The sequence below is a fragment of the Cladophialophora psammophila genome (genome assembly GCF_000585535.1).
Source record: "Cladophialophora psammophila CBS 110553 chromosome Unknown aczJe-supercont1.8, whole genome shotgun sequence".
NCBI lineage: Eukaryota > Fungi > Ascomycota > Eurotiomycetes > Chaetothyriales > Herpotrichiellaceae > Cladophialophora > Cladophialophora psammophila.
This window is the reverse complement of record NW_006912929.1, coordinates 1449041-1471621: the sequence shown is the minus strand read 5'-3', so window position 1 is coordinate 1471621 and position 22581 is coordinate 1449041. Positions and strand designations below refer to the sequence as shown.

The 22581-nt window shown below is 52.2% G+C and overlaps 8 protein-coding genes across 8 annotated transcripts; 3 read left to right on the top strand and 5 right to left on the bottom strand.

The window, feature by feature from the left end:
• Positions 1 to 92: 92 nt before the first annotated feature.
• A1O5_06169 (phosphatidylinositol glycan, class U) lies at positions 93 to 1344 on the top strand (the record flags this gene model as incomplete). Its single annotated transcript, XM_007746764.1, has 2 exons — positions 93 to 1059; positions 1106 to 1344. 2 exons carry the CDS (start codon positions 93 to 95, stop codon positions 1342 to 1344), a joined length of 1206 nt encoding a protein of 401 aa, XP_007744954.1.
• A 13-nt stretch (positions 1345 to 1357) lies between these two features.
• Positions 1358 to 2044, bottom strand: A1O5_06168 (uncharacterized protein; the record flags this gene model as incomplete). Its single annotated transcript, XM_007746763.1, has 1 exon — positions 1358 to 2044. The coding sequence occupies one exon, from the start codon at positions 2042 to 2044 to the stop codon at positions 1358 to 1360; it is 687 nt and encodes a 228-aa protein (XP_007744953.1).
• Positions 2045 to 2601: 557 nt separating this feature from the next.
• A1O5_06167 (succinate-semialdehyde dehydrogenase) lies at positions 2602 to 4095 on the top strand (the record flags this gene model as incomplete). Its single annotated transcript, XM_007746762.1, has 1 exon — positions 2602 to 4095. The coding sequence occupies one exon, from the start codon at positions 2602 to 2604 to the stop codon at positions 4093 to 4095; it is 1494 nt and encodes a 497-aa protein (XP_007744952.1).
• A 1238-nt stretch (positions 4096 to 5333) lies between these two features.
• A1O5_06166 (uncharacterized protein) lies at positions 5334 to 5663 on the bottom strand (the record flags this gene model as incomplete). Its single annotated transcript, XM_007746761.1, has 1 exon — positions 5334 to 5663. The coding sequence occupies one exon, from the start codon at positions 5661 to 5663 to the stop codon at positions 5334 to 5336; it is 330 nt and encodes a 109-aa protein (XP_007744951.1).
• Positions 5664 to 9027: 3364 nt separating this feature from the next.
• Positions 9028 to 10752, bottom strand: A1O5_06165 (uncharacterized protein; the record flags this gene model as incomplete). The annotated part of the gene is made up of 3 exons (XM_007746760.1): positions 9028 to 9419; positions 9482 to 10386; positions 10448 to 10752. 3 exons carry the CDS (start codon positions 10750 to 10752, stop codon positions 9028 to 9030), a joined length of 1602 nt encoding a protein of 533 aa, XP_007744950.1.
• Positions 10753 to 13840: 3088 nt separating this feature from the next.
• On the bottom strand, positions 13841 to 14316 carry A1O5_06164 (uncharacterized protein; the record flags this gene model as incomplete). Its single annotated transcript, XM_007746759.1, has 2 exons — positions 13841 to 14103; positions 14175 to 14316. 2 exons carry the CDS (start codon positions 14314 to 14316, stop codon positions 13841 to 13843), a joined length of 405 nt encoding a protein of 134 aa, XP_007744949.1.
• Positions 14317 to 16817: 2501 nt separating this feature from the next.
• A1O5_06163 (uncharacterized protein) lies at positions 16818 to 18388 on the bottom strand (the record flags this gene model as incomplete). Its single annotated transcript, XM_007746758.1, has 2 exons — positions 16818 to 17048; positions 17105 to 18388. 2 exons carry the CDS (start codon positions 18386 to 18388, stop codon positions 16818 to 16820), a joined length of 1515 nt encoding a protein of 504 aa, XP_007744948.1.
• Positions 18389 to 21828: 3440 nt separating this feature from the next.
• Positions 21829 to 22074, top strand: A1O5_06162 (uncharacterized protein; the record flags this gene model as incomplete). The annotated part of the gene is made up of 1 exon (XM_007746757.1): positions 21829 to 22074. One exon carries the CDS (start codon positions 21829 to 21831, stop codon positions 22072 to 22074), a length of 246 nt encoding a protein of 81 aa, XP_007744947.1.
• Between the last annotated feature and the right edge of the window lie 507 nt (positions 22075 to 22581).

Genomic DNA, 22581 nt, shown 5'->3' with positions numbered 1-22581 from the left:
AACTTCACTCAGCCTGGACCTCCTTTTTCTCCTGACCGTCGACACGCCAGCGAGCCAATGTGGTCGACCAGAGAGTGCATCTTATAACCAGAATGGCAATATCGCTGGACCGCAAGACGGTCGCGATATATGCCGGCGCGATTCTGCTGCGCCTTGTCATCTTCCTTGCCTTTCCCGACATTCCCAATTTCCTGACCGCGAGAGTCGAAATATCAACCCCGATTTCAAGCTTCCAGAGACTTCAAGAAGGTCTCTTTCTCTATCAACATGGATTGTCGCCTTACGATGGCGGTGTCTTTCACCAAGCGCCACTGCTACTGGTCATCTTCGAGATATTACCCTCCACGCTGATCTTCGTGGGGCTAGATGTCTTGAATGCAGCCTCCTTGCAAGGAATCGCGAAGGAACTACGCCTCCCCACCTCTCGATTTCAGAAATTGGACGGGTCCCTGATTGCCGCAGCTTATCTCTTCAATCCATTTACCATCTTGTCATGTCTTGGGAGAAGCACCAGCATCTTCACCAACGCCGCTATTATCCAAGCTGTCTTGAACGCTCAGTCAGGAAATGCAGTTCGAGCTATGTTTGGGCTCGCGATTGGGACTTATTTGTCCATGTATCCGGCGTTACTCCTGCCACCCACCCTTCTCATGATTCACAAGAGCAACCGATCCAAGTCCGTCGTTGCTCCGATCATTTCGTATGCCACGGGACTCGGTGCGCTCCTTGCTACGACGCCCATCCTGACCAGCGGGTTCTGGAACTTCCTAGCCTCGTGTTACGGAGTTCAAATAACGGTCCCCGACCTGACCCCGAATGTGGGGTTGTGGTGGTACTTCTTCATCGAGATATTCGATTCCTTCCGAGATTTCTTTGTTGGCGTCTTCTGGTTGCACTTGGTGGGATATGTGGGAGGCATGACCCTTCGACTTCAAAGCCAACCGCTTTTCGTCATCACCAGTCTGCTGGGCTTGTTTGCCATCTTCAAGCCATACCCGAGCATCGCGGACGTCTCGCTATATCTTGGATTTCTGCCAATGTACCAACACGTGCTTCCACGTGAGTATGTCCTTGCAATTTCGTCATCCTGTACTGACAATCCCAGTAACCCGCTACACCTTTATAGCAGCATCAGTACTGCTCTATTCGACCTTGCTGGGACCTGCATTCCACCATTTGTGGATATACGCCGGATCCGGGAATGCCAACTTTTTCTATGCCATCACGCTGGTCTGGAGTTTGGGATTGACCATTCTTGTTGGAGACACGTTGTTCGCTGTCATGCGCGATGAATGGGAGATGGAGAGACCCGAGATGAAGGGCAAAAGTGTACGCCAGATATGAACGCTCAATGGGATCATCGTTTCACTGGCTTCGAAAGAATGATGTGGCTCGGTTCTTTGACGGTGCCGTTTCTCAATTTGCGGGGACCGGGAGAGAAGTCGTCTTCTTCGTAACTCAATTGAGTATACCAACCAACAGCTCGACGATTTGTCCTGAAGACGGTCAACATGATTTTGGTGATGCCAACGTTCTGGCCAATGACCTCGACGATCTTCATCAGTTTTTTGCCAATTCCTTTGCCTTGCCATTCAGGGGTGAAATGGATCTCGTAGACATAGAGCACCTCGTAACCGTCTTCATAGGTTATCATGAAGGAGATGAAGCCGACAAGATGGGAGGTACCATGAAAGAGGATAATGTATTTCATGTCTGGCAGCTTCATCTCCTTCCTCTTCTTCGAGATTGACCACTTTATCTCCGAGTTTTGGTAGTCCTGAGCACTGGTCTCCTCGATTAGTTTCAGGCATGCCTCCAACCACCGACTAGGCACGTTTGCAGCGTCTGCTTGCAGTCTTGACAGCTCGACTTCGGAGTGACTGGTCCCCAGTTCCGTCATCATCAATTCAGGTGGTGCATACTTCGCAAAGAAGTCCGGCGCTGACAGAGCATTCACTGTTTCGACCAGTTTTCTCTCCGCAATTGCCCGACCTTGTGATCTACTCCTTAAGCTCCGGCGCTCCTGGTGCTGAGTATCTGCCATGTTGGGTGTGGCCCGCGGCGCTGATTTATAAACAACGTAGCTAGACATGCAGACGCGGTCTCCGACGAAATATCGTAGTGCCAATAGGACATTTTGCTGCGCCGTAGTAAATGCCGACGCAGCAGCAGATTGGTTGCAACTGCTACAAGGTCCCTGTGTTCCTCCATACAGACATGACATCACGCAGATCTCCGTCTTTTCACGCTTTCAAGCTTCTCCAGCTTCGCATGAAGTAATAATTAATATACGAGGAACAGACTTGAACCAGTCAAACATTCTCCAAGTCTTGCCCGAAGCGGACCCCCTTGTTCAATTTTATGGTTCCCAATGTGATTACGATCACCTATTGGTCATGATTTAACTGAGGAGGTCAAAGAGCATTACAGGACGAAGACTACCCATATTTTACTCTTTCCGCCGGCTGCACCACCAGCCTCCTCCCTCTCACAATGGCCTCCCTATATATACGCAGTCTCCTGTCCTCTGCTCGCCCTCGTCTGCCTTCGTCCTTGACAAGACCCGTCCATCCCTCGTACCGAAGATTGTCCATGGCCAAAATGCACTCCGCTCCCAAACTCAAAGACCCCTCCCTCCTTATTTCCCAAGCCTATGTCAATGGCAAATTCGTCAACGCCGCCTCCTCTGAGACGTTTGACGTCTATGATCCTGGCACAGGCAAGAAGATAGGTTCATGTGCCGAGCTTAACGCAGAGGACACAAACAAGGCCATTGCCGCGGCGGTGGATGCATTCGTCTCCTTCCGAAAGACTCTCCCGCGGGAGAGAGCCACAATGCTGCGAAAGTGGTATGACCTGATGATGGAGAATGCCGATGACCTGGCTACCCTGATAACCTGGGAGAACGGCAAGCCCTTCAACGACGCCAAGGGCGAAATCGTCTATGCGGCCAACTTCTTCCAATGGTTCAGCGAAGAGGCGCCCCGAATATACGGGGATACTATCGGAGCTTCCATTCCGGGCAATAGAATCATGACTTGGAAACAACCCGTCGGGGTCTGCGGTCTAATCACCCCCTGGAACTTCCCAGCGGCCATGATTACACGAAAAATCGGCCCTGCCCTCGCTGCAGGATGTACCGTAGTCGCCAAAACCCCTGGGGAGACACCTTACACAGCCAACGCCATCGCAGAGCTCTCCCGCCGAGCAGGTATCCCTCCGGGCGTGGTGAATATCGTCACCGCCATGAAAAACACGGCGGAAATTGGATTGGCTCTCACCACCGACCCACGGGTTAAAAAGGTCTCGTTCACGGGATCGACAAACGTGGGCAAACTCCTCATGAAACAGTCGTCGTCGACGCTGAAAAAGCTGTCGTTCGAACTCGGTGGCAATGCTCCCTTTATCGTCTTCGACGACGCACCCGACCTAGACGCAGCAGTGGCAGGGGCAATAGCGTGTAAGTTCCGGTCCTCGGGACAGACATGCGTGTGTGCGAACCGAATCTACGTGCAAGAAGGAATCTACGACGCCTTCGCCCAGAAGTTTACCGAAAAAGTCAAAAACTTTAAAGTCGGTTATGGTTTTGACGATGGCGTGACCCACGGCCCCGTCATCCACGACCGCGCAATCGCCAAAGTAGAATCACACGTGCAGGACGCGACGAAGAAGGGCGGTAAAATCCTCTGCGGAGGTAACAAATTGCCCGACCTGGGATCCAATTTTTACGCCCCGACAGTTATCGCCGGCGCGACGAATGACATGAAACTCGCGCACGAAGAGACATTCGGCCCCGTGGCCGGGTTGTTTCCATTCAAGACGGAAAAGGAAGTCGTCGCGCTTGCTAATGGTACCGAGGTGGGGTTGGCGGGATACTTCTTCTCCCGGGATGTTGGACGCATTTACCGCGTGGCAGAGGCGCTGGAGGTTGGCATGATTGGTGTCAACACCGGATTGATCTCCGACGGCGCCGCTCCTTTCGGAGGTGTAAAAGAGAGCGGATTTGGAAGGGAAGGAAGCAAATATGGTGTTGACGAGTATGTCGTCATCAAGAGTGTGACAGTGGGAGGAATCAGCAACGAGTTGCAAGGCTGAAGGGATGGACTCGAAGCCGATGCCACCCGCTGACTGACCAAGAGTGTGAAAAGATGATTCTTCAGTTAGTTCGTCAGATATTTCTACCGGAGGACTAACTGCACAATTGGGCCATGCGGCGTTTTGCCAATTCTCGGCGTTAGGTCACAGTCCGCAATACAAAAAGGTGGGAAAGAAAAGCAAAATGATCATTCTCGCACATGTGGACAGATGCCAGCACGTACATGATGCCTCCCCCTGTTCCCAGACTTCCATTTTTAAGCGTAGTATCGCACTCGATGTGCGGCTGGGAGTGGCATTGCAGCATTGTAGCTTGGAGCGGAGGGGAGAGGGAGGTGGGAGGAGGTGTGGGAGGGGAAAGGAAACGGGAAATGCGAATGCGACAAGGCTCCCTCGGAAAAGGGGGAACAGGTGACCTTGAGAAAAAGAACAATGACAATCACTGACAATAAACCCTTCCTTGAGGCTAGTGAGGTCCAGTTTGACATCCGCGACCTAGAGATACTGGTCTCCACAACTCGCCCGAAGTTTCCAGGCAGGCAGGGAGGCAGGTAGGCAGGCAGGTAGGAGAAAGTAGCAGGCCGAGATCCAGAAACAAGCGGCACTGTACAGTCTGTCTGACTGACAAGAGGAAGGTGATTCACATGTTATGGAGATCGCAGGTGCCCTTCATACCCAATTTTAATCCCAGCTCGTAGCTCGTAATTTTCGCGACAAGCACTGCCACTGTGTAGCTAGCCAGCTAGCCAGCTCCCTCCGGCCCTGGGGCCTGGGGCGTCGGAACCAAAAGAGAAAAGTTTGCTCGCTCTTTCTGAATGATCGGTTCACAGCTCAGTTGTCGTGTCCCGCGGGGGATAGGTCTGCCTTCCCCAAAAAACTTGCTCGTGTGGCGTTGCGTCTTGCCATGCATGTATTCTTGATCCAGATTTCAATGCAGCCTTCTCATCTCAAATCCGTAGGGATGATGACCAGTGCATTGGCGTATAATGGTGACCCGGCGATCTTGTTGCTCGCTCAAAACTCCCTTTTTCCGCTGGGGCAGGCAGCATCCGGAGACAATGGGCAGCATCTTCTCGTTCTCTCTTCGTTTCACCTTCATATCGCTCGTCTTGTCCTGGCCTATTCTTTTGTGTCTTTGAATGAATGCCCACGCAACATCTGGCCCATCTCCACTTCGGCGTAGACTGTCGTCACGCTCTCCAGAACTCTGCTCTTTTTCACACCTTCGCAGGCGATCCTCAGGTATAACGCTGACGTGCCATTTCTCGCGTATTTGCGGCCAACTCGTCCACTTCCTCGAGCTGTTGAGTCACCTTCAAAAGAACAGCTTCACTCTGTTCGCCATATTCCGGATCAGCCTTGACCAACCTCTCATTCCCTTTCGAAGGTCGGACGGTTTTAAGGTCTGACTTGATGGCCTCGATCTTTTGTTCCAAAGCTGCGTTGAGGCGGCCAGACACTTCATCGATCACGTCTTGGAACACCTCGGAAAGAAATCTTCTAAAATCATCGACGAATTCCTCTCTGCTCACCTGCGCTGGCAGAACCTCGTGGCGCTTCCTTGTCATTCCATTCCCTATTTTTGGTTCAACTTCCAACGATAAAGAAACAGATTCTGTTAGCCATACCTGATAATCTTTTGGCTTCGTGGTATGTATTTAGCATACAAGTCAGAACACATGCAAGTCAGAACGTAAGAGCCTTCGTGAGGATCGTTCGCAACGCACCTCATATTCCCCAGTCCCTTGTGATAGCCGTCTTCGGCGTCTTTGAAGGCGCTTCTCATGATTTCCAGCCTGGCGGCAAGAGAATTCAAGAAACTCGTCTGAGCTTGCAGTTCAGAGCATTGATTTGCGTACTGTTCGAAGGCCGCAATGATGTCCCGAGGTTGTTGAGAAGCGGATCAGTGGCGACTTCAGCACTCGAGCCATCTTTCAAAGACGTATCGAAGCATTTTTCGAAAGCCGCATGCATCTCAGTGGCCCAGTCCTTAATTTTCCCTATACACAGTCTAAGCTCACCTGCCTGCTTCGGGAAGGCGCGGGCGCTCTTCAAGCTCGAGGTCGATCCTGCAGGACTCTACCCACGTAGCGAAAAAGGCGACCAGAGCTGGAATCTTCTTTGCCAGAAAAAGATCTGTTGCCTTGAACAGATACTCAGCCGGGAGATCTGCAAGGTGCTGTCGAAGAGCGGGAATGCCACCCAGCTCTCGGTCTCCTTCTGTAGGTGCCCCTCCGGTACATGGCGTTGTCGACACAAAACACTCTGAGCATTCCACCTTTCACATGGGAGCCATATTTCTTCTGCAAGTCCTTTCCCCTTTTTCATTCCGAGTGGTGGTGAGAAGCTTCTCTAGGTTTCGCTCGGCATGCTTCTTCGCTTTCTGTCCTGCCTCTTTTGCTTGTTTCAACTCGCTTCCAAATCTCCTGCCGACCGCGTGCATATAATGGTGATATTGACAGTTGTAGACATCTACGCCTCCATCTTAGTCCGTATGTACCCCAAACCCTGCTGAATTATCAGGCTATCGCAGCCGCGGCAAATTTCCACCACTAAGCAAATATCATCACACTTTGATTGTGCCTTCCTTGCCGCCCTTATCCTGGCGAGCTTTGTGTCACTGAATCCCGGTAGGTCGACCGACGTGAGTCCATTGGTGAGAATGTCAATATCGGGTAAGTATGGGAAGATTTCCCATCAAGGGCCAGAGGCCGCCATCCTGGAGCAATGATTAGTGCTCCTGGCATTCATCTGCATCTTGCGATTCTTCAATGTAGCGACCATCAGACGTCATATCTTGGGGAAACTTCATCTGCTGGCACAATCCTAGGAGATATATCTTAGCCTCACTTATGCTCTCTTCTTCTTCTTCTTCTTCTTCGTCGTCGTGCTTGAGTAGGTCAAGATCGAAATCTTCCTTGTCTCCGAAGATTTCCTCAAATATATTGTGCGCTGCCTTTCTATCCTCGTAAGACTTTGGATCACTTCCTTCGCAGTTCCATTTTGTCAACTGATGTTAAGTCTCGGAGGGAGATCACCGGTATACTCTCCCAGTTCACGCGGGAACATTATCTTGCAGTCCAAGGTGAATGGGGGTCGATGGATAGTTGACGGAAGCGATATTCGGCAGCGAAAGGCGCCACAATAGAGCTACATGCACCAATCCTCGCGAGATCACCTTGATCGAAAATGGAGTTGAGGGGACTGCTCTTCCCAGCACCTGAGTTCCCTATGAAGCCCACGAGTCTTTCCCGTGGGGTCTGGAGACCTGCCAGCCGTTCGGCTTCCTGAAGCAGGCGTTCTGGAGGGTTGCGTGGGCTTTCCCTCAGGACTGCGGCAATCAGAACGGGACGTTTGCTCGTTGAACAGCTGCGAGCTCGAACATGGTTCTCGATAGGGAGGACAGCGAAGTTGGCTTGGCGATGTGGCCGAAGGTTTCGCGACAGTTGCTCCAGTCGGCGATTGACGCAATTGTGACTTTGATCCGATGGAGGGTTGAATGTGGTTGTAGACTAGGCGCTGTGTGATAGACGCCGATAGCTGGCAGGATATTGTTATTCAGGTCGAGAGGGAAGTGAGTCAGCAATGTCCAGGCACTGTTAACTGAAACAAATTCTCCACATCTCACGCCAGTGAGTTTGAGGTAGCAATTCGTGCCGGCTGCTAATGTTGCAGCGGCAATACAGCCCAGCTTAATCAACGAGTTGGACAGCAGTCTTGATCCAGAAGGAGACTGGAGGAAGCACTGCACATCAAAGAGGATGAGGTTTAAAGCGAGAGGACAATGTCTAAGGGGAGCTAAGAGGGAGCGACATGGACAAGGAAGGGGTAAGAAGGTGTTGAGAGGAGGGGTTTAAATAGAAAAGCAAGGAAGCAAGAAATTAAGTACGGACTCGAGAAGGGGTATACATAGAAAAGGATGGAGGTGGGGGAATTTGAACTAGAGCCGTGTTAGAAGGGAAGTCAGGTGTAAATATAAATATATATAACAAAATAGAAACCCTCGTCCCCAAAGCATAGTCGATGTTGTCGCTGTTTCTGTTGGAAGGATGCAGTGGGGTTGCAATGAAATCTCCACGAGCAAGACCCCAGGGGGGTACCATCTCAGATAGGAGGTAAGGGTTGAGCATGTTGGAGGAAGGACCTCAAGCGAACCAACGCAACAGCTCCGCTCCGAGAGGTCATGAAGCTGCCTCTGTTCGCTGATGGGATTGGGATCAGGGGGTGAGCACTCCGTACGTATGGCATGGCATTAAGGCGGTCCGAGTGCACGCCGTTATGTTTCTCTGACTTCCTGCCCGGGATCGGGGCCATAGCATTCTGCAGACACCGATGTACAATACAGGCAAAGAAAGCGAGGTCGTCGAATTGGCTCGGCTTGGCAAGTACCTGCCTAGGTAGGTATGTATCTCCTTTGTAAACCTTGGAAGGATGTCGAGAGGTTGAGGTTCCGTCGAGCGACGAGATCTTTGAGCCAAGCCGAGCCGAGCCAAGGCCCCGCTCAGCGGAAAGTCGACGTGGTCTTCCAAAAAGAAAACACGGGCGAGTATAGGGAAAAAATAAGTGTCACGGAATAGTACCTTAAGAGCGCTCAAAAGCGTCAAGCAATTTTAAAGGCGGGATATCACTCGACAGTGGTTGCACGACTGCCTTTCCTATTTCGCAGCATTGACCACCCCTATATTCGATCTTGATATGTACACCGGGGGGGATGATACCATGCCTGCCATGTCGCATATGATACAATGATCCTGCCCCTTAAATGAGCAGGCCGCGTTCCAGAGTTTATTTCAAGCCGGCCGCGAGTTTTGTGGCAATGACAGACTGTCAAATCCGGGCCTCACCACATGTTCAATCGTAAAACAAACTCCAACTTCGCCATGCCGTGCGGGTTGGTACACAGAGACAAAGTATTAGTTCTCGTCCATAACTTCATAGTCCATCAACGCCAATACTCCTCGTTGGCCGCGAACGGATCACCGACTCGCTGTGCTCTCTCCATCGGCCCAGAGCAAGAGCTTCTAGTGTTTTACTCCGGCCCGACCAAATGGAGCCCCGTTTCGCCTTTTCTTGCACCTCGGGGATGAAAAAGTGCGTGACCGCCGCACCGAGGATCATGCATGCGCTGAAGACCACGAGGATCGTCCCGTAGCGCTTCGTTTGATTGTCGCCCGGTGACGAGGATCCGAACTTGTAGTAGAGAGAAAACACTTGCACCAAGATCGATCCGAGTTTCCCAGAGGCCGCTGCGATGCCGTGGCAAGTACATCGGTAACGAGTCGGGAACAGCTCGGCGGGAATGATGTATGTTGTTGAGTTAGGCCCTGGCCAAGTGTCAGCCACCGTGCTTGAAATGACATCCTTCCTGACTCAGCTGGTGACTTACCGAAATTGAACAGGAACTGTCCAACCACGTATAGTGTGATTGCCAGAGCCCCTTCTTGCTGCACCACAATGAATTCGGTGCCCAATGCAATAAACAAAGCAGCCAGAGCCAGAAACCCATATTTCTGCAGAGACACCCGGTTTAGCCGGGAAGCCGAGAGGATCCACAAAATTCCTCCAGCGAAGCTTCCGGTGTTCAAAACGACCAGCGCCTGCACCGACGTGTCCATGAACATGTTGTAGATGTCAGTATTGGGATCACTATTGGTCTTCCAGATGGGACTGGACGCGGAGATTTGCAAGCTACCCCAGGTCTTGGCAAGAAACTGGGGGTTCGACAGGCCAATACCGTAGTATCCGAAATCCAACAGGAGCCAGCACAGGGACACGGCGACCAGAGTTCTCCAATTTCCTTCGGTCCAGAAGTATTGTTTGATATCTGCTTTCGATATTTTCCAGGATGAGTTGAGCGTTGCTAGCGGTGCTGGAGTCACTGTAAACGAGGGTCTGGCATCGGAACGTTCGTCAAGTGACCGATTGGACAAGTTGGACTCTTCAAGAGAATCACACCACATTCCGATTTCCATCTCGGTGTTCACCGAAGTCTCACCGAACAGCTGGGTGGCGTCAAACTCGGCTTTGACAGGGTCATCTTCGATATCGAGCAGAAATCGAGGGGTTTCCGGGATGGCGAAGCGGAAAAGCAAAGCGATCACTCCCGGCACCACGCCAATACCAATAATCCACCTCCACATGATGTCAACGGACCGCTGAAGATCGTCGTGGTTCGAGTGGCGGGATATGGCGACCACGACGAGTGAGATGAGGTTCCCCATGATCTGCCCAAGCGGCTGCATGAAGAAGACGCAAGCCATCATGCGCGCTCGGTGTTTGGTGGGTGCAAATCTGAGAGACGTTAACTGAACCGAAGCTGCCAGCAACATAACACGACGACAAGACGACTGACTCTGCAGTTATGACGGCGCTCAGTGGATAATCCGCTCCCACCCCTATCCCAACCATGAGCCTCCACCAAATTAACCATGCATAGACGCTCATGCTTTCATTATAGCCTTCAGAGCTCATGACCACCCCCAAGGTTGAAGCAATGAGCAGGAGCAACTCAATCCCGTACATTGTCTTCCGACCTTTCTTGTCGGCGAGGAAGCCAAACGTCGCTTGACCAATGACGGTGCCAGTGAGCGTGACAATGTTGATACATGTCACTCGGTAGGTGGAGACATCTTGATTCCAGTAGACGTAAGAGATCATAGGTAGGGCGATATTCCCGGCGAAGAGCTGCCCACTTGTCAGTCATGACTGCAATTCCAGCAGGCAGAGAGAAGACAGGCATACAGAAAAACCATCCAGGAGGAAGCCAACTCCAGCAACGAGCACTACAACCCACTGGAAAGGCTGTCGGTCGATGGTCTCGTAGATCTGACGTACACGCACATGGCGATCCTAAAGGCGAAGAAGAAGAACATGTCAGACCAACACTTCTCTCGTTTCCAAAGTTCAAAGTCCGAACCCAGGCAAGCCGAATTGAAAGATAAGTGGCACAATCTGACCCAAAATACATGCTCTATCCAGTATAGCAGTAGGCGGCTCAACAACGACGAAGTGGTCGCTATATCGAACCTAGCTAATAGCGTAGATGAAGGACAGAGCGCCCTTGTTTCCAAATGTCAATGGACGCTCATTACCAACGGAGGCCTGCTCCGTTCAAACGGCGAAGGCTTCGAGCGTGCCACTTATTTTTCGTTTAGGCTTGCCAGGGCTTTGCGGTTCTGGGACCTACCCGCTCATGGTCAAAGTCTCTTGCGCGATCAGTCGCATAAAGACGTCCACGCCATCGTCCCATCGTAAGGCTGTTGAGGGTTGTTCAGGCAGAATGGGGCCAAAAGCGAGGGGTCCAGGGATAGATCGGTCAACCCTCCATAGCGCAGAAATGATTTGAGGCCGTGGGAAACAGTAAGCCGCAGGGAAGAGCCTTTTTGGGGGCAGGTTACAACTGTAAGTCTGGAAGCAAATGAGAGGGATTGGAGGGATAGATGTTTGAAGAGGGAATAAATGGGAAGATTTGGGGGGTCGCAATAAGGATGGACACGACGGGTACCTGAATTTTCTTCTGGCTGATGAGACGGACTCGGATATGAAGTAGCTCGAGAAGAATCGGGGGGGGGGGGTTTTCTTTTACTATTAGTGTGCCACCTACCAGTCACCCTGCCAGTCACCCTGCCAGTGAGCGGTGATTTTTCTGCTTCACATGCTCTCAGATCGGGCGCTGTGCAGGGCGTGGAACCACGGCACGCGTGAGATACTGCGTCCGGAGTACCTCGTAGAAAGAAACAGCCCCCCAGCCCTCCCTCGGTGACTAGCCCACTCACCCACTTTGTGCAGTGTCCGGTAAAAGAATTGTCGATGGGCTGTCACCAAAGAGATCCGAACTTGCTTGCACGCTTCAACTAGCCTGTGACCCAAGGCATAGGTAGTCCCTTACCGTAAGTTTCGGGGAGAGCCCACTCCAGATCCATGACCAGACCTAGCTTGGGTGTGATGGGGGGGGTTGAGGGTGCCACAGAAGAGGGAGGAGGAGGGGGAATGATGTATCGGTGAGAGGGTGTTGGTTGTGCTGGTGAACATGGGGCCACCCAGGCCCAGTGAGCCAGTCTTGCCCAGTCCTAGGCACCGTGCTTGGCCGGGTGAGCCCTGGACCTCACTAACCCTGGTTGCCCCTTGGCGAGGTGCTAAAAGTGTGAGATTGCCCAGCTCCCACTCCCACTCCCAACTATCCTCAACGCTGTGGCCCATTCAGCGTTCGCAGCCTCTCCCACGTGGGAAGTGGTCAAGCTGGTCAAGCTGGTCAAGCCAGGGTCCGCAGTACCTAACTTGTTAAGTAGGGACTGCCTAGGGCCCTTCGCATAGGTAGTCAGATGCCGCGACACCTCGCTCACACTTCTCCTCTTTGGTGTCAAGATATAATCCATCCTCTCTCTTCTGACGCCATGTGAGTCTCAGCATCATGCATCTCTCCCCAGCCATCTTTTGCAGAGGAAATCCTCAACCCATTGACCAGAATAGGTCCTGATCCCCGCGCCCGATGCCAGACACCGTCCCTGGAGTGTGCATTATCTGCAGCGTCCTTTGCTTTTTGGTCCAAGTATAAGTATCTTGTTCTACTCGTATTGAATCGTCCGAGCTCCATTCTCCCATATAGATGGACTAGGTAAGATCGGGTACAGCCATATTATCACCAGGTGGGCCACACAGTACTGGAAACGCCTGAAAGCAAAATGGTCTCCCCTCTCCCCTCTCCCCTCTCCCCTCTACTTGTAGTTTCCTAGGTAGGAAAAGGAGAGGAAGAAGAAGAAGAACAAGAAGAAGGAAGCGCACCCGCATCTTCTTTTTGGGTTACGAGACTCCATCATCTGCTCGTCAAACCACTCTCCACGATGGTGAACGTAGGCTGTTTGGCTCGGCCTCGTCGCCTCCGAGGCTTTAGCGAGATCATCGATCGCTATCAGGCAAGGGACCAGGGCTGGGCTCCGTTGTCGATAAAGGGACCAAGAGGGACGGGAAGCGCCCCCCTTGTTCCTCTGCTAGCCGACACTAGAGCCTGCAATCAGCTCGCGCCTCAGCCCACAGTCGTGCCACCACTCATCGACCATCCCACGAGCTAGCCGCAGCCCAGCCTTGACGACCCTAACCTAAATGGCGCCATACCAGTGCTTGGGTACACGACAAACTCGGCCAAGTTTCCGGCCAAAACAACTCATGTCAAAGCGCGTGATACAATCAACAAACCACTTCACATTGTCGGGTCTGGTTTCGAGGCTCTATAATTCAGCCGAGACGCTGAATCATGCCAAAGTATACTCCGTACTTGTACTTGTAGGTCGTTATCGGGTATCCTCGTAATCGCTCATACGCTCACATAACGCGAATTCATGCATCGTCATACCTCGGGATGCGCTCTCATCATCCCTGGAAACCGACGCCGTGACATAACAAGCCGAAAAACTTCTTTTGGTCTAGAATGACAATTAGTGGGGTTGTAAGAGAATAGGTCGAGTTCCATACCGTTGTCGTCAAGGAATGTAATGTGAAGCGCCTTCAATTGTGCCAGCAAGTCGAAATTCGGTCGTAATGAAACAGTCATCGGCCGACCTGTTTTCTTGCTCTGTTCAATGTGATCGATGCAATCAACTGCCCACACGTTAGCAACCTACATGACCGACAAGCACCACATCTCAACGACTCGGTTAGGAAAGAGACGGTTGCAAGGGTCTGACAAAAGTCCAAGTTGATCAATTGACCCGAATCGCGTCCCACTTGGAAATTGATGTGACCACTTTTGTCAGACAGGTTGCCACCGCGACTCGTCCAGCCTGGCATGCTGTGTGGTCGGTGGATACTCACGGGGAACAGTAATGTATCGCTTCTTTTCTTTTCGTTGTGAATTGGCAAAGAAGAGAATGATCTGCTTCCCCGTCCGCGAACGCAGGATGCGCAAATTCTGACTGATGCATTCTTCGCCTCTTCCTTTGGATTTTGCCTCTGCAATACCCGCAGTGAAGACAACTGTTTGACTGAGCAAGGCTTCCTGGAAGTGTACACAATCTAGGAACTGGTCAGAATTTGAACGTGGGCCAGTCAGGGTAGAGGGAAGGAAGCCCAAAGTATCCACGTACCTTCCCATGTTTCAAAGGTATATGAAGGTTGTGCCTGAAACAAGGTCGACGCCATCCGCACATTCTGTTCCTCGAGAAACGATACCCGAGAGATATGGCTGGTGCTTGATGTGACGGGGGTCTCGAGATGGGGAATGGGCATCTTTGTGCCAGGAACTGCCAGCCATCAGTAGGGCGTCTTCTGGGGGTTCGTCCCAACGAACAAGAGTGAATGAATGTGGTTTGCAGGCCCGCCGGGTCGCTCAGCTCAATCTGCTTGAGGTGGCCCGCCACATCTCTGCGAAGTTGGATTTGCGAGTATTTCAACTTGAACAGTTTGCTGCCCTTGCTGAAGGAGCTGTGTCATGCCAGATAGGTGTGTCAATAGGCGCTCTGCATTAAGACCAAGGAGAAACAAAAGCACGAACGAGCCCATGTTGACAACACGAGTGCACGAGGGACGGACACATACATGTTGACCGGCTTCTTCAAAGGGACGTGAACTATCTGTTCTGACGAGCAGCTCGACTGTCGACTTCTGTCGCCGTGCCCCGAGAGGGCTGGAGTGGGCGGCAGATTGAAATTGGTAAAGTGGACGCTGGCAGTATCTGAAGGAGTATCCAACGATGTTATACTATCCTGTCGAGGTGATTTTTGCAAGGGCCAGTCGGTCGTGTCGAGGAAGTTGGACTGGCTGGACATGGCCGCCGGTCCGGTTCCACTGACAGGGCTTTAACTGCCAGTCCTCGGGCAAGGTTTTGTTCTAGAAGACTAGAAACCAACTGCCAGTCGGAATAGGGATCGTCCAGGTAGGTAACCAAATTATGATTAGCTCAGGACGAAGGCCGGATAGAGGAGACTCTGTACAGGACGCTGCGGATTGCGGTGAACAGTCGCAGGCAGAAGAAAGTCTCAGTTGGAGCCATTATTCAGGAGTGAGATTCGAAAGCAGGCTCCAGATGGCAAAATCGGGAAGGATAAGATATCTCCTGAGAGCGAAATGAGCTCTCGAGCAGGCCATTCTGCGGACGAGGTACTTGCCCGCAGCCTGGGGACATGGTGGACATGGTGGACATGGTGGCAGCTGGCGACGGCGATTTGTTGAAGAAGACAAGAGTAGTATGATGAGTGGGCTGTGATGGACATGGCAAAACATGGCTAGGCGGAGTGGCATATGGAGGGAGCGAGGAACGTGGTTGAGTGTGTGGCCAGAAAAGCTCGACATGGGAAAAAGGGCCTAGGCTCCTCGCCCTCTCTGTCCTCTCAAGTAACAACTCCCATGCACGCCCGCTGCATGCTCGGCTGTTTGTTTGGTCGATGCACAGGTATTGCCTTGGGGCGAGTTATCTGACCATGTGTTTGGGACGAGCTGTGCCTGGACACCTACCTTGCCTGTGTCCGGCGTAGGTTGGGGAGGAGGAGAGGCACAACCTACGTACGTGAAACCGCCTGTGCTCAGCAAGAGAACTCGGAACGTACCCCTCGTCTCCCCTCTCTCCTCGTCCTGCTCACCCTCCTCTACATAGCAAGCCGGATGCAAAAATACGTGGCACAGTGTGCACAGTTGAGTCACGGAAGATGTACCTCAAGAGTGCTCAATAACGTCAAAGCGGCTGCGATGTCGAATATAATTGACTATATAGGATGAATGACAGAGGGCCACTAATATTCCTAAAGGTAAATAACATACTTATTGTGATTGAAGGGCACCGTCGATCTAATAGCGAATCACTCTAGACCGTGCCACTTGCTAGGTACTTATCCTTCTAAAAAGTCTCCCCTCCCCCCCCCCAGTCGCCCAGCTCGCCAGGTACCGTTTTTCTCCCTTCCACTCACAAAAAGGAACCGCTGTGGGGCCTCCACCGCTGACTGCGTAACCCGCCATGGCCCATTGCAAACCCCCGATTCGTATTCTCACCCGTTCGAGGCAAATCGAGAGGCTAGGGGGCCTATGCCGCCTTCAGCACCATCGCCGGCACGTGTAGTCCGGGAGTGGGAACCGACTTGGACGGAATATACAATATGGACCACAACTACATCCATAACGACGTAAAAGGAAACAGCGGCAGGCAAGGCTCTGATCATAGTCACACTCAAGGAAAGATTCCGCGACAGCTTGAAGCTGATTCAACATTTCATTCGTGTGTCTTTGTCAACAAGATAGAAAACACGATCAGCAGACCTCCTGAGACATGTGAAACGGAGTAAAGTAACCTCTGATGCCATGCCCCTCGGTAAGCTTGGTTCTGTTCAGGGTGAAAAAGAAACCAAACCATGCTGTCCTGCCTGTTCGTGCTACAGACATCAAACCTGTATGTAATAATTGGTTTGGAAGGCCCTGAGGCAATTCTCTGTGCGTCCGTTTGAGTCCCATAACCATCTGCCAACCAACAACCGACCCCGGGATGCAATTTATCAGCCCTCGTGTCGGGCATTTTAACGATCGTCTTGCCGAGCGAGATATGAATTGCTGCTGATCAGGAGGAAGAATGGGAGGAGGAAGAAGAAGAAGAAGAAGGAGAAGGAGAAGAAATAATAATCGATGCTGATAACCTATGTCTTCCCATTCTAGCACCGTCCAGGTGCTGGCGGACTCTCGGCGAGAACCGCCTCCTTTTTGATCACCCCATCCTGAAAAGAATGTCTCTGTGCGCATTTAGTTCGCTAGCTAACGGGTACCTCGCTAGGACGATTGTGTTGCTCGACTGATTGTTTCGAATGTTTCCAAATGTAGTCGGCCAGTTCGTCACAAGCAACCACCTGGTACTTTCCAGTTTTGGCGACCTTCAGATAAGGGTTCGATGTCTTGCTGCAGATGATACTGATGTCTTGGAGATTTTCAATGGCTTGTCGGTCTGCATCGTCAATATCAACCGACATCTCGAGATTGCAATCCTGAGGAGAGGAGTTAGTGCAAATCTCCAAAGGACGTCCATTGTCGCTCAACTCACACATTTCCATGTGAGACGACGATGCGTCTTTGGCGGTTTGGGTCTAATCAACTGGTTGATTAGATCTTCTAGCCGGTCCCCACTGCCAGAATCGCCTTGTGCACCAGTGGCGGAAGACTGCTTCGCGGTTTGCAGCGGGGGCGGTGCCAGGTTGTAGCCTCGTCGTTCAGGAGGTGTTGGAGGAGGTTGAAGCTTGCTCTCAGGCGAATCAGGGACAGCAGATCCAAGCGCGGCTGCAGCAAGGGCCGGGGCGATTGCTTGTCCAGCAGTGGTGCTTCCAGGCGCGGGCTGGAGTAATGGCACAGAGGGAGCACGTGGGGTACCATTGGGGCTCATAGTGTTACTGAGACGGCGAGCTTCGCGTGGGCTGTCGAGCTTGGGATAATTGCTTTCTGATTCTGGCCTTCGGGAGGACGCGCTCAGAGAGGGAGAATGCTCTGGGTCGCGAGAGATACCGTCAGAACTGGGAGCATCAGTCATGGCGACGTCTCGGTCCCTGGCCGAGTAAGGTCTTTCACTGATGGTGGGGGGCTGGTCCACAAGGACATGACGGCCATTACCCGCGTCTTTGATGATACCCTCTTGGAGGGCCCAATTCGTCAGATCTTCATCCTCTCGTTCCTCTTTGGCTTCGACGATGTCACGGGAGAAATGCCCTCCGACATGCTCCATGCGCTCGTTCCAGCTACCTTCGCCTTCAAAGACCCTGCCACAGAAGCCACAGGTGCTGCGTTGAGGAGGCTTTCTCTTCTCCATCCAGCAGCGGCTGCGCACCTCTTCGAGACTGTCTTCGAAGGCTCTCCAATCCTTGTCGCCGGCGTTGCCAGGCGTGATGGGGCCTGAACCTGGGCCAGTCTCGGGCTTGTGCATGCGTCGATGATGCTGGGTGAAAAGATCCTTCCGATTGAAGTCATTGTAAACGCGCTTGTGGTTGGGAACATTGCTGTTTAAGTCAGGGTTGCATGAGCCGACATCGCAACGGTAAAATCCTAGCTGAAGATGCTGAATTGAGACATGGCGCTTCCATTCGTTCTTGGAACTCAAAGCAACGTCGCAGCCGTAGTGGGAGAACGAACAGATGAACTTGCGCTTTGCCGGTTCCGATCTCTTAGCTCCAGAACCGGGTGACTTTCGTGCGCGAGGCTTCACCACGCGGCCAGGGTGGGTATCCGAACCCGAAATCGACTGCAACGAGTCCTTTCGGGGGCGTGGTTTGATGATGCGATCTGATGGGCTTCCGCGCAGAGATGCAGAGGTGATGTTGATGTTTGTATCGGTAGCCATGTTGGATGAGAAGATGGACAAGTGACTTGTGGTGGTGGTTTGTGGTGAGTGTTGGGGGTGAGAAGCGGAGTTGAGCGAGTCAACCGACGAGGCGTGGCAACAAGGCGCGAGCAGACAAGGCTTTCGGACTCGGGTCACTGTGGCGCCTCAATCGACATGGACCATCTTCTGGCTGTATAGTCGGTGTCGAGAGAGGGGGTTAAGGCCTGACACGGTCAGGTTGGACGATGAAATTGATCAAGGGATGGATGGACTCCAACCAGATAAACAGTCCCGCGACCGAGAAAGCTGGGATCGAATACGAGCTTGTGAAAATTGTGGCGAGAGCGCCAAGAAGACAGTGGGTGAAAGAAGTGTGCAAAAAGGGAAACGCAGACGCAGAATTCACGCGAGAGATGTCTGCTCTGACGTGAATTGCAGGAATCTGATGAAGACGCGGCGGTTGAAGAGCGCGATAAGGGCGAGCAGGAGAGAAGGAAGAGGAAAAGGTGGGAGGGTGAGAGGAATTCGAACGAAGAGGGCGAGGAGGGGATGCTGCAGCAAGTGTGCAAATGAGAGAGATAGTAGAGGGGGAGGAGGCTAGGAGGCTAGGAGGCTACAGTAGGAGGCTAGGAACAGCACAAGGCTTTAGCCTGAAATAAGGCTGCGGAGGAGCCAAGGACCCTTGGGCCTACCTTGGGCCTTCTCTGGAGGGGCTTGACTCGGGGGGTTGTCGCAATCAGCCTCAGGCATTTGGTCAGGCTCTCGGTCCAGCATCGAGTCAGGCTCCAAGGCCCAGACGCTCCCGGGTCTGTGACTGGCTGCGCCTGGCCTTGGTCGACTCCCCCTCCCCGAAGCAACCTTCTTTTTCTCCTCGTGCTGCTCTCCATCTAATTACCATCCAGACCACCGAACCAGCACGTGTCAGTGCAACCATGGCCTTGACCATCAATAGCAATTGCACCATCGATCAATCAGTCAATCAGTCAATCAGTCAATCAATCAATCAATCAATCAATCAATCACCTCATCCTCTAACACCCGCAGCCTTCCTCGAGAAAATCTATCACACCCGCAGCCACCCTTATCGTGCACAAATTTGCACAACCCGCCGAGTAATAGTGGCAAGGCCAAATGCCAGCAGGCCTTTCAAATCCAAATGGACAGAGATCTGCCGAGGCTGCACGACAAGGTGGTGCGAAAGCCACCCAGCCAGCCAGGCCACGGCAAAGGAAAAGAGGGGGCAGCCCAACCAAAGGTGGCTCGGAAGTGTGCTGTGACAGGCTCTGACAGGACAAGGCTTTGGAGAATGGCCAGTCAGGGCGCCACTGGCTGGCCAGGCTAGAGGTTGGCCATCCCACAAAAAGATATTGCCTCCGAGAAGGCTAACAAGCAGACCAATGGTGATGGCAAACGGACTCATTGCCCCCCTACAAGAGGGCGAACCAGCCCATCAGCCCATCAGCCCATCAGCACCAAATGCTATCAAAGAGATACGAAGATTAAGTGATTCGAGTCGGCCATCCATCAATCACAGGCTACCACTCGACCTTCCGAAAAGTGCTTGCCACCACTCACCGTTGCATCTCGCGTTTGCCTCACTACCACCGTGGTCACTGATGCTCCATGCTCCGTTTGGGGCGAATCTTTTTCGGATGACGATGTGGCCTCGTAAGTGTACTTATGATCCAATGTCTTCCAACGCCTCTGGCTTTTTGCTCAGCCTGGTCTCTTGACGTGTCCCCCCAGGTTTCAGCCTGGACAAGGCTCGAAGCCTTGCCCCAAACCCGACCACCAAGGCTGATTGCGGGCCTCACCACCCCAACATGGGGGCTGAGTACTGAGTACCCAGTAGTCCTTCTTGACATGAGATTTTCAGTGCCGATGTGCCGCGTGTGAGTTGGTCAGACTCGACCATCTCACCCCCGGCCTATGGCGCACCCTTCGAGACTTGTGTGGGTTTCTCGGTACTAATGCACCGACCAGCCTGTTTGCACTCGGCGCAGGACGTTCATCATGGCTTTTCCACCCGTACTCTGTCTGTCTGGCAAAACGTGTGAATGCGACGAATATTCTAGCCGCGCCTTGGACAACATCTTGAGCGCCGAGCAGCGTTCCCTGGCCACCTTGATAGCGGCATCCCCAGCCACATGTCGGAATCCATTACTGGGTACCCAATACCGGGTACCTCGTACTGGGTAGATCTATTGCACCTTCCTTTTCTGATCCTGGAACCTGGAATGGATTTCGCGTTATCGGGAGTCAAGAAGCCACGACTGCAACCACCATCACAATCACAGCATTTAAACGACTCTGGGTCCCACCAGCAGCCCGGCGCACGAAATTGGATCTTTGCCTAAGCTGATACGGAACTGCTCTACCTCGTACCCTGCCGGCGGGAGATTGCCGCCCCAGTGCCCCCTCGCCCCCCCCCAGGTTCTCTCTTTCCATTCTTTCGTTCGACCTTCCTGCACTGGGGCTAGCCTTACCCCGCACTGCGCCGTGCACAGACCCTTTGACCTGCTGGCGGCGCGGCTTCAGATTTTTCACCTTTTTGACTCGTGGGAATTTGGCGGCCTCCGAAGCGAATGTCCCACTGATGCGCGGAATTTCGGTTGCAGGTCACGTTGCATGCGCTAAGCGAAAAATTTGCTGTCATGCTGGCACTCTCCGGAAAATTATTTCTCCATTCTCCGCACTTCCACGGACTTGTCGGCAGGGCAAGGCAGGGCTGTGGTTCAGCCTTTTTGCAAAATTCTCTGCCCTTCTCCGCCTGTTCTTTTCTCCTACGTAACTCATTCCTCCTTCGACCATTCCATGACACATAGTTGATTCTTTCCTGGCTACAACATCCAATCTTTTTTATGTCTTCTGACACTCGCCCTGGAAGTTTCAGCACTTCCAGAATTTTTCAGGCGCTCGTGATCAAGAAAAGAATTGATGCAATGCCCAAGTTTACCAACAACTGATGTCACCCCTATGCTGTCGCATGAGGCGATGCGGAGCCACAGAGCATGCGTGTTGATTTTTCACCAATCGTACCACTGAGATCTCTTTCTGCTCGCTTGATCAAGCTGAAAATTTTCCCTCGTTGCTCCCTGACGTTCTAACATGGATCTCCTCTACCCCGGATTTCGTGCTATAAAAGCCCCTGGTCTCCATCGGAACCTGGGGCTGGTCTACCACGCAGAACAAGCATTGACACAAGCATTCCACAGTACTTGCACCTGAAAGCATAATCTCTCCTACAGATCTCAGGACACCAATACCTAATATCTCGAACCTTGAAAAGCAACAAGACAAGCCAAACTTCATTCACAGCTACAAAGCTTCAGCAACCAGCGTTCGACAGCTCGAGCCGTCCTCATTGCACTACCACTGTCACTCAAGACTACATCTTTTTCCGTTTTCCTTTTTTTTTTAATAAAAAAAAACCAAAAACAAAACCAAAAACGCCAACAATGTCCTCTACGGGCCGTTCATCTGTCTCCTCCAATGCTTCTGCATCCTCCATCCCTGAACCCTCACCTCGCCAAGTCTCGTCAATCTGCTATCCCAAGGGCAAATGGTACGACTGCCTTCGTCCAACTACCACACCATACGCAGGATTTGGCAACATGACCAACTTCGCCAGCATGTCTGGCAAGGAATCTTCTGACGAGGCTGGAGAGAATTGGACGAGGGAAGTGTATGGCAAGATGAAGTAACCCCTGTGATCAACGAAGGAATGGACTTTTGTGGACGACACTGGAAATGTGAGATTTGTACCGACTACGATTTGTTACTTGGAGTGTAATTACGACTTGTGGCTTCGGATGATGCTGGGACACGAAACCCTTGACGACACCTTTTCGTCAGGCATCCCACGGCATAGGGCTTGGTATTGGCCCTCATGCGTGGTCCTGCGAAGGGACTTTGATTTGTTTCACTGACTGGCATTTGAGCAATAGGGGAGTCGCTTTTTCACTGGGTACTCCTCTGGCGTTATAGGAAAAAGGCCTTCTTCACGAACGGGTTCATATGTACCTTCCCTTGGGCGTTCTGTCTGCAAGCGCTGGGCATTCATGAGCATGCATGGAATCGGGGACACCCAGGCAATCGAGTGTAGCCAGTCTACATGAGCGGTCCACGCTGAATTTGCAGCCCATCATTACTTAATCAAGCAAGCTTCGAGACGATTCTCCTTTGGAATGACGCGCCGATCCTTTGAAAAT